The following is a 10365-nucleotide window of genomic DNA, read 5'->3' on the forward strand; positions in this document are numbered from 1 at the left end:
GCAATAGGAATACTTCTACTTTGTTTGTAGTTAAGGGTATCAAAGAAACAAAAACTAAAATAACTGAATGAATAGTTTCTTATCTTGATGTGGTAAGAAGGATAATAGCAACAAGGTTTTCAAGTCTTAAGCTTGTATCTCTTCTACCACAATATTTGGATGGATCCTATTGTTCTATAACAAGTAGCGCACACACATGCTAATTTGAATAAATATAATTTATGAAGGCCTATATAGAAAATCGGCTAGTAACACCGAAAATTGGACTCCGTTTTCTTAGTCAACAAGCGAATGCTAAGAAATACTCCAATTCGCTTTGTTTACCAAAAACAAATTTCCCTATTAGAAGTGATGAACGTGAAAATGAGAAGAAGTATATGAAAGAAATAACTGATGATTTATACTCATGGCAGAAGAAGAACCTCCCCTCTTCAAAATCTTTCGTTCTTTTAGACGGACCTCCTTACGCGAATGGAAAGTTACATATCGGTCATGCATTGAATAAAATTTTAAAAGATATCGTGAATCGCTGGAAACTGCTAAATGGCTATCAAATCAGGTATGTTCCCGGATGGGATTGTCATGGGCTTCCTATTGAATTGAAAGCGGTACAACAAAATGATAAAGAAGGATCCCCATGTCAGATACGAAAAACGGCCAAAGAGTTTGCAGAAAATGCCATGAATGGTCAGATGAACCTCTTTCGTCGTTTGGCAGTTATGGGAGACTGGTTTTCCAGATATACGACTATGAGCCATGAGTTTCAAATTTCAGAATTACAAGTTTTCCAAACATTGGTAGAGAAAGAAATGGTTTTTCGACAGCTAAAGCCTGTATACTGGAGTCCATCCAGTCGTTCTGCCCTTGCTGAGTCTGAAATTGAATATAATGATAATCATGTTAGTTTTTCGCTTTACTTCTCATTTCCAGTGAATAATTTTACGGTGGAAGGAAAACCATATGAAAATGTAAAGGCTTTAATTTGGACTACTACACCGTGGACTGTACCTTCCAATTTGGCACTTGCCTTTCATCCAGGAGTGGAGTATGGAATCTTTTCTAATGGTGAACAGAAGTATATTGTAGCAAAGAGCTTGGTAAATTCATTGCCTATTCTAGAAAGTTTTGAAGAAATTGAAACATGTACCTATGATACTATTCGATCACTCACATATCAAAATCCTTTGATTCCCGGGAAAGTGTTTCCATTTCTACCTGCCGAATATGTATCTGATACCACTGGTACTGGCATTGTACATGTTGCTCCGGGACACGGAATGGATGATTATCTACTAGGTTTGGAACATTCTCTTCCCCCTTTTTCTCCCGTCGACGATAATGGCGTATACACAAAAGATGCTCTGGGTGGATCCTTATTTGGTTTAAATGTGTTAAATGAAGGAGGAAAACAGGTTCTTGAGCTTATGAAAGCCAATGGCATGGTAGTTCAGCTAGCTCCTTATAAACACCGTTATCCATATGACTGGCGAAATCGGAAGCCTTTAATTTTGAGAGCAACTGCTCAATGGTTTATTTCTTTGGAAGCTGTTAAAGATAAAGCGATTGAAGCTCTTCAATCGGTTAAAATGATTCCCCTAACTGGAAAGTCACGGCTTTCCGGGTTTCTGAACAGTCGTCCTGAATGGTGTATTTCAAGACAACGTTCTTGGGGTCTTCCGATTCCTGTACTTTATGAGAAAGCTTCCGGAAAATCATTACTTACTTCAAGAAGTATTTCTTATATCATAGACAAGATGAAAGTAAAAGGAGTTGATGCCTGGTTCAACGAAGATGAAAATATTGATTGGGTTCCTCCGGAATTCAGAAATAAAGATTATGTTCGTGGGAAAGAAACTCTTGATGTTTGGTTTGATTCCGGGAGTGGTTTTACTACAGTACCATTTCGTAAAGATAAACCTCTTATAGATTTATGCCTTGAGGGAAGTGATCAACATAGAGGTTGGTTTCAGTCTCTTATTCTGATTTATCTTGCAGTTACTGGCATAAAAGAATCACCTTTTCAGTCTTTATTTACTCATGGTTTTGTCTTTGATGAAAAAGGAATGAAACAATCCAAGTCTTTAGGAAATGTTACGGACCCAGAAGATATTTTGGATGGAAAAAATATTACCTCAAAAAAGCAGTTGTACGGCATAGATTTGTTGAGACTATGGGTTGGCAGTTGTGATAGTACTAACGACATAAATCTCGGACCCAACTTACTAAACCAAGTTGGGGAATCGCTAAAAAAATGGAGACTTACATGTCGATTCTGCTTGGGGAATCTGGGCGATTTTTCTTTGGCAGACGAAGTTGTTTATAATCGACTTCATCGTGTTGATCAATTAGCTGTTGCGAAAACAAGTGAATTTCAGAATGAAGTCAAAGAGAATTACAACTCCCTCGCTTTCAATAAGGTTGTTCAAAGTATTTTTCAATATATGAACAGTTTTCTTTCTTCAACCTATTTTGATTCAATCAAAGATCGGTTGTACTCAGATGCCCCAAACAGTCTTTCTAGGCGAAGTGCTCAAACTACACTATATAAAATTCTGCTAACCCTTTTGTGGTCAATGTCCCCTATCGTACCACTGTTGTCTCAAGAGGTATGGAGGAGCTTTCCCAAGGCTTTACAGCCTTCGTATTCTACGCCTTTTCATGCTGGTACAGACTTTTTGCTTCAAGATTTACAGAAATTCGTCAAGCAAGATAAAGAATCTTTATTGGAGGAGCATCAATTATTGCTAAAGATAAAGTATTCGTTTAATTTGTTGCTACAAGAAGCAAGGAATCAGCATGGTATTCGAAGTCCATTGGAAACAGAGACCATAATTGGGGTTGATAATCAAGGATTGCAGAATGTTCTGAAGAAATATGGGAATGATCTATCGTTGATTTTGGGTGCTTCTAGCGTCCGTTTGCATACACTGGACATTACTAGTGACTCAAAAAATTCCTCCTTGTGGACTCTGCAGAATACTGCGGCATCTAATCTCGGAAAGTTACAAATTAGGATGCAACCTGCGCAGTTGAAAAAGTGCTTGAGATGTTGGATGCATACAGTTTCAGAAGGAGAAGTATGCCAACGTTGCAACAGCGTCATGTCCCCATAAATACATCGTTTTGTCTACGAAGAGTAAAATTTAATTTTGTAACTTAGACTATTTCATTTTCTATTAAATTGATACCTAAATAATATCCTTTCTTTATTTTCTAATAATCCTCCTTCCAAAATAGTGAGACTTCGTGTTATCCGTTATATGAGTGTGTTCACCAAACGGGAGTTTGACCTTTGCCAAATTGTAAAAATGTCGAAACGCGGTGCTGATCATCAAATTACAAAGGATCAGGATGAATCTGATGATGATCGCAGTGGTTCTGTTGAACTAGCGACCGAAGCATCTGCCGATGTCATTGCCTCTAGAAAGTATGAAAATTAATGATGATGAAGTGCTGTCGAAGCTAACAGTTTAGAATTGCTAAACCTAAAACAAGGAAACGACCTGCTGGAATGTCTCAGCAGGCTGGGCTTTTTTCAGGATTGGCAAAACCAGAGGCTGCTAAATCTGTTGCCTCTCCCTTTACATTTGGAAAACCGACAAATGTTGCTTCCTCGACAGACAAATATGACACATTATTAAAGAAACGAGGATTGAACAAAGCATTTTTGGGTAGCGTACAAAAAAGTTTAGAAAATGATCCATTCGGAAATCTTTCTGTTTTAATGGAAGAATACAAAAAGCATCTTTTTTCCATTGAGAGCTCAGTATCTTCTGCAGACAAAGATAAACTACAAAATGAAGCTGTAAAGCCATCTTCAGAGGCGGAATCTGTAAAATCTTCTCAAATGGATTCTAGCAAGAGTCCTAAGGATAATGAAGTGAAGCCCTCTGAAACTACTTCTACTAAACCATCCGAATCTACTTTACCTGTCCCAGGTGCTCCACGTTTTGGATTCTCCGCTCCTGATCTTAGCAAATCTTTTCAGTTCAACCCTTCTTCACTTACTCCTACAGGTCCTTTAGCTGCCTTCAATAAGGAAATCAGTAAACCGGATGAAGAGAAAAAATTACCTTTTGGATCAGAAGCTCAGACCAAGAACCCTTTTTCTTTTGGTCAAAAACCTTCTTTCACTCCCACATTTTCCTTCCAAAAGACTTCACAAGAGCAACAAGAAAAGAAGCCAAGCACTAATTTAAGCACCGAAAACAAAGAGGAGGAGGATGCTGAGAAGAAGGGATTCAATTTTTCATGGGATCCCAGCAAGCCTATTAAATTTGAAGCTCCTGAGAAAAAGTTTACTTTTACAAACCCTTTATCAGCTAAAAAGCCAACTCCAACTCCTGAAGTGAATCCTCCTAGCGCTGCATCGATTGGCTTCTCTTTCGGTACTAATCCTAATCCATTCTCTTTTGCAGCTAAATCTCCCGCTAGTGTAAATAACGAAGCAGGTTCCGATAAAAAGAATGAGGAAGAACAGCAATCTGAGACCGTTGAGGATGACAAAGAAGAGGATAAAAAAATTGAAGAAAGGCAGGACAGTTCTTTAGCGATTAGTAAAGGTCAAGGTGAAGAGAATGAAGACAGTATTTTCGAAACGAGGGCCAAACTTTATCTCTTTAATAGCACTACAAAGTCTTATACAGACATTGGTCTCGGCCCCTTAAAATTAAATGTTGATAGAACTACTAATGCCGCCAGACTTCTTGCACGCGTTGATGGTAACGGTAAGCTTCTTTTAAACGTTCGTTTATGTAAAGACTTTGAATATAAGATGGCTGGAGAGAAAGCTTTGACTGTTCCAGCAGCTTCTGAAGATGGAAAAGCTTTGGTAACCTATTTGGTTCGCGTTAAAGAAAAAAATACAGCTGAGCAACTAGTAAAAAATTTGAACGAAAAGAAGGGTCTTTTATAAGTAGTATACACTGGAAGATGGCCGTGTACTTCGTCATAGACTTTGCTATGAGTTTGGCTTGTATTTTAAGAGTGTATTGATTCACTTAAATACTGGATGGGCATGCTTTAAGTGGTTTTGTAAAAATGAATTAATTAGATACGAAAAGAATATATTTTGATTACACTGAACCAGCTCAGAATTACTCTAAAATCCTCGACTCAACCCTCATTTACATTGAAAATCATAAAAGTGAAGAATGAGTTTTTTGTGGTTGTTTTTTCGTTAGCTTTATTCTTCTGCTTCTTCTTCTTCTTCCTCTATATCTTCTTCTTCCACAGGATATGTTAAGATAGCAGCTATTCCGGAGAGTAAATCAAGTTGTTTCCCGGATTCATGAAGACTGCTAAAAATGTATATGGTACTACTGGTTTCTCTTAACGCATCTACGAGGCCAACCCATTTCTTTCTAGTAGCAATATCAGAGCTTCGGAATAAAGAATCGCTAATCAAAAGTTCACCAATAGCACCAAATTCAAAGGCCTTTTCGACATGTTTTGGGCCGTACCAAGCTCGTCTGTCATCATCATTCATAACTTGGTAAAATTTGTTTAGCATGCGGATTTCCTGAATGTATTTTGTATCTGCCAGCTTAGACTCAACAATTGAATTTTTAAGTACTTCGTTAAGAGAATGGATATGGCCAGTACTGGAATGAAGAATCAAAAACTTTTGTTTCGCCTTGAAAATGTGTTTTAGGTCCAATTTTACTGCCATTTCCATAATATAATCGAATAAACTTTTTGCGACAAAACCAGGAGAGGCTAGGATAACGACTTTAAGTTTGTCAAAATCAAGCTCTGTAGAAATTGCTTGAAAAACAGTATCATAAAATTTGTTTAAACCCTGAAGAGTTTAGTATGAGAGTACAGCATTCTTCAACTTCATATGCATACCTTCTGATAAGCGCTGCTATCCCCTCTGCGTTTTCGGGGAATAGTTTGATTAATTCGTTGGCGCATAATAGTCATATAATCAGTTATTAAACAAATATTTGCGAGACCTATAACTTGGTGTTAGTATTTCTGTAGCAAAGCAAGATAATAAATCCGTGAACAGGAGAGAATATACCTTCCTCGAGAACCACTGCCCCAATTTCTGCATTCCTTGATGGATTACAGGCAGCATCCACTCGATCTAAAGCGAACGAGTCCCATTCATTTTTGTAAAGTGTAAAATTTCGATGTAACTCCAAATCCAGTGTGTGATATGAACCCATCCTTACGAGTGGGTGGTATTCGGTTGTTTTCCCTTTGATATGTAATTCAGCGGCTTTTGTATCAAAGTCTGTAGCTTCTACCAAAACTTTCAAGGTCATTTTTTCTCTTGAATTAGAAGTGGTACCCGTGGCTCCAACCTTGACAACACGACTAAAACGGAATTATTAGCCAATTTTTATGAACTTTCAAAACATGCTTACCGAATCGTGGAAGCCTTCAGCTGGTCGCCAATTTGGAGTATATTGTAAAGGTGCCTAAAATGTTACTATGCAAAATCTAGCAAAGTAAGAACAGTTTAAAAGCATACCACATGTCTTCAGGCTCTTCTGGATACATTGTAATTTCTCCAGACCCTGTTTTTTCTACATTTTTGTGAATCAGCTTCATTTTAAAAGTGTAAGGAAAAAAACAAGGAATGGAGCGAAATACATCATAGCAGAGTAAGAATAAAATGGCAAGGGGACGAAGGCCTTTATATCATGGAATTTTCTTTTAAAAATAAAAATAAAAATAAAACTAGTAAACGAAAGAATGAAGATGAACAGATCCTTTTTAGAAAAAATCCCACGACGATTCATTTGTTGAAATGAGTTCCTCTATAAAAAATGAAATCAAGTCAAACATAACATTGTAATACATGTGCTCCGTCTAGTAGAAGAGAATTTCTGCTTCTTATTAGTCATAAACGGGCGAGGAAGCCTGTTCAAACGCTGTTTGATAGGTATCGAGTTACGTATTTTCAAGTAAATCTCTAGAATTGATAGACATCGCAATATCACTGAGACATCACTCAAACAAATGGATTTTTCTCTTTCTCTTTCTCTTTTTCTTTTTTTCTTTTTTTAGTTTCAGCATCCTCTTTCTGATTGTTCATTTCTTTCTTTTGTTTACACTGTGGGGATAAAAGTTAATCTACCCCACATGCAATTCGAGACAACATAACAGCGAAAATAATAAGAGGACACAAAAACAACAACAACAAAAGGCCCTCAGAAGACGAAAACGTTAAGTTCAGTGCGCATTTGATCCTTACCAGTCCGTAATTCGCCTTGGCCGGATGTAGCTTTGTTTCTTTACTCTTTTTTTTTTTCTCTTTCCTTCTGTTACCAATACAATAACATTAAGCTTCTAGTTTCTTTTTCAATAAAAATACATTAAGGTACGAAAATGATCATTGAATCGCGCTCGCATACTTGCACCCAGATGCACAAGCAGCGGATGGATGAATGGTAATTTGCAGGAAGCAGATCTGGGATTGTATCAAAAGCAAACAATTTTTTAAAAAAGAGTTTGTTCATAAAAAGAGTCTTTCCATATTTCAAAGTTTCAATATTCTTCGACAGTTTTTGATATAATTTGGCGTTGCTCATCCTTCCTTGGAATTCACTGTTTATTGATTTGAATCCGACTCACCCATTCCTGCATTTGTTTTTCTTTCCTCATGAAGTTTCTTAAGTCTCCTGCTTGTCTGTCTATTGCTGGATCCGATTGTAGTGGAAGTGCTGGGATTCAAGCTGATCTGAAAGTTATGCAAGCATATGGAGTGTATGGGATGTCGGTCTTGACGGCGCTAACCTCACAAAACTCAAAAGGGATCGATGGCATATATTCCGTTCACCCTCTACTCATCCAGAGGCAATTGGATGCTTGTCTCAGCGATATTGAATGCCATACGGTAAAGATTGGAATGTTACCAGATTCGAAAAGCGTACTCCGTATTGCAGAGACTCTCCAACGGCATCAAGTAAAAAATATAGTCATGGATTCAGTGATCATTAGCAGCGCTGGGCACATTATGTGTGAACGAACTGCAATAGCAGCCACTATAAAGCATCTTTTCCCTCATGTACTCGTCTATTCGTCTAATATTATGGAAGCCTATGTTTTGGTTCAGCGGGCTCTTGGACACGTGCCCTTCGCCCTTCATTCCTTTGACGACATTCAGAAACTTGTTACAATAATCCATAAAGCAGGGCCTAAATTTATCGTGCTAAATGGTTATCATGTTGCATATAATGAGAACTTTGAGATTACCAGCATGCCAACAGCCAACTCTTTTACTATAAACTTGATATTTGATGGAAAGACTTTTTATGTGTTTCAAAAACCATATGATTTACTTCATTCCAAAGCCGTTCATGGAACTAGTTGTTCAATAACCGCAGCCATTGCCTCAAATTTAGCATTGGGAAAACCTCCTATAGAAGCTATTCAAGAAGCAATGCAATCCATTGAGTGTGCATTGCTCAATACACAAGAAGATACCTCATCCATTAACCGATCTGCTCAATTATTCTCTAAAATAAAGCCTTCTTGTTCCCCTTCCAACCCAATCGTAACCTTTCATTTAAGATCTTCCACTGCTACCACCGAATTGCATTCATCTATCTCATCCTCAAAAACAAAATTATGAAAATAAAGTGCTTTTTGATAAATGCCTATTATTGCCTCTTACGTCCTGCTCTAAACAGGGATACCCTTTATGTTTGACGAACAAACTGCTGTTACTAATTTTTTGCTTTAGATTAACCTAATTATCATTGTTATTTTTCCTAAATTTTTTATTTGATCTTTAAACTCATTGACATTTCTTTCGAAATCTATGAAACTCATGGTACGAAGGTCAAACCTATTAGTGAAAAGTAGTCAATTGTAATACTCTTTAGACCCCATAGGGATCAATTACAAAATTCAAAAGATTTCACGAAAGCTAAAACGACCATTCCGGGTGCTTTACAAAAGATTATTCACGTTTAACACACGCATATGTTTTGGAAACCCAACCAAATCCATTATTTCCAACTTTGGAAATCTTACTAGCTCTTTTCGTCTCGTAATTTTTTCTGATCCATCCTTTTATTCTTGGGCCATTGCAATAGGTTCCCAGCATATACACTGGGAAGTATGTATCTTTATTACTTTTCTCGTTCTGCATATACAGACTTATGTTTGGTAGGTAAAACTCCCACTGCCCTGGCTCGACGAATGGCACGAGAAACAAGCCTTTGGTTCTTTGCACTCAAACCCGTATCCGCTCTTGGCTTAATACGACCCAGGTCAGTAATAAAACTGGACAATACAACAGGGTTCTTCCAAAATTCTATTGGACTCTTATTAGCAGCCTTAAAGCAGTCGTTTTTTTTGGCATTGAAGAAATTGGCTTGATTTCGTGCTTCCACCGTTTCAAATTTCAAATCGCTTGGAGAGTACACTTGACCCTCGGAAACGTTTGGAACTAGAAAAGGTGGAATAAACGAATCACTCCGCCTTTGGAAACCAGAGTTTTTCTTCACATTAAAATTCGGTGTGTTTGGTACTTTAACGGACAAGCCAGTAGAGAACGGACGATTCCTTTGGAAGTTAACACTTTGAGATACATATCTCCAATTATTCTCAAGTGAACTGAAGAGTTTCCGTGTAAACATGCCTCCTTTTTCTGATCGGTTTTGATCAAATGTAATTTACCTGGAGCTCTTTCAAGAGATCCATTTCATTACTGTACACTGTTAAATCCGGTTACTGGACGCTCCCTCCATTTCTGAAAATTCACTATTGCGTATCATAATAAACCTTCACTATTTCCTAAAAAGTAAGCTGATTTGAGGAAAGGAATCTTTGCATATGTTTACTTATATTCGTAAATCAGATAAGTCTATATTAAAACACATCTTTGCAGTAGGATCTTATTATATATAGCTTTGATTTAGTTCATCCCACCTTTGATGGTTGATTTCTCGTAATTACAAAGCAACACTAAACGTCAAAGACGGGTTAAACGGTAAGTCATCCCAATAAGACAATCAAATATCATCAAAAGCAATTAAAACATTAAAATAGAAAAGGAAACCTCACAGGTGGAGGCGGAACAAACATTGACGAAGAAAATAAGCATTATCAAATTACCTGGGTAGAACATTTTTAAGATGTCCAAAAGTTAAAAAGAAATAAAATAAAATAAAAGGGAATTTGTAAAATCAAAAAAGGAATCATAGCAAAAATATGTATTGAGCAAATTGAAACGAGTGTGGTAATAATAAATTGTATGCAGGTCAATCAACCATGCAACAAAAAAAAAAAAAAAAAAAAAAAAAAAAAAGAAAAGAAAAGAAAATAAGTAGATATATATATAACTTAACCTAAACGGAAACGCAGCAAGAGAAGAAAATAACCTAAATTAACTAGTATACTACT

At 36.9% G+C, this 10365-nt stretch overlaps 5 protein-coding genes across 5 annotated transcripts; 3 read left to right on the top strand and 2 right to left on the bottom strand.

The window, feature by feature from the left end:
- The first annotated feature begins 13 nt into the window (after window positions 1–13).
- On the top strand, window positions 14–3202 carry SPOG_03323 (isoleucine-tRNA ligase). Its single transcript, XM_013169736.1, has one exon. The coding sequence runs from the start codon at window positions 222–224 to the stop codon at window positions 3111–3113; it is 2892 nt and encodes a 963-aa protein (XP_013025190.1). The 5' UTR covers window positions 14–221; the 3' UTR covers window positions 3114–3202.
- Window positions 3203–3234: 32 nt separating this feature from the next.
- SPOG_03324 (nucleoporin Nup61) lies at window positions 3235–5121 on the top strand. The gene is made up of 2 exons (XM_013169737.1): window positions 3235–3427; window positions 3475–5121. The coding sequence occupies exons 1-2, from the start codon at window positions 3261–3263 to the stop codon at window positions 4913–4915; spliced, it is 1608 nt and encodes a 535-aa protein (XP_013025191.1). The 5' UTR covers window positions 3235–3260; the 3' UTR covers window positions 4916–5121.
- SPOG_03325 (translation release factor eRF1 family protein) lies at window positions 5026–6629 on the bottom strand. The gene is made up of 5 exons (XM_013169738.1): window positions 6482–6629; window positions 6375–6428; window positions 6026–6324; window positions 5851–5957; window positions 5026–5800 (listed from the first exon to the last, which is right to left on the bottom strand). Exons 1-5 carry the CDS (start codon window positions 6559–6561, stop codon window positions 5186–5188), a joined length of 1155 nt encoding a protein of 384 aa, XP_013025192.1. The 5' UTR covers window positions 6562–6629; the 3' UTR covers window positions 5026–5185.
- A 448-nt stretch (window positions 6630–7077) lies between these two features.
- Window positions 7078–8705, top strand: SPOG_03326 (phosphomethylpyrimidine kinase). The gene has a single exon (XM_013169739.1). It carries the CDS (start codon window positions 7616–7618, stop codon window positions 8585–8587), a length of 972 nt encoding a protein of 323 aa, XP_013025193.1. The 5' UTR covers window positions 7078–7615; the 3' UTR covers window positions 8588–8705.
- A 384-nt stretch (window positions 8706–9089) lies between these two features.
- SPOG_03327 (ribosomal protein subunit S18) lies at window positions 9090–9663 on the bottom strand (the record flags this gene model as incomplete). Its single annotated transcript, XM_013169740.1, has 2 exons — window positions 9090–9566; window positions 9640–9663. 2 exons carry the CDS (start codon window positions 9661–9663, stop codon window positions 9090–9092), a joined length of 501 nt encoding a protein of 166 aa, XP_013025194.1.
- Between the last annotated feature and the right edge of the window lie 702 nt (window positions 9664–10365).

This window comes from Schizosaccharomyces cryophilus (assembly GCF_000004155.1).
Source record: "Schizosaccharomyces cryophilus OY26 unplaced genomic scaffold supercont4.7, whole genome shotgun sequence".
Classification (NCBI taxonomy): Eukaryota; Fungi; Ascomycota; class Schizosaccharomycetes; order Schizosaccharomycetales; family Schizosaccharomycetaceae; genus Schizosaccharomyces; species Schizosaccharomyces cryophilus.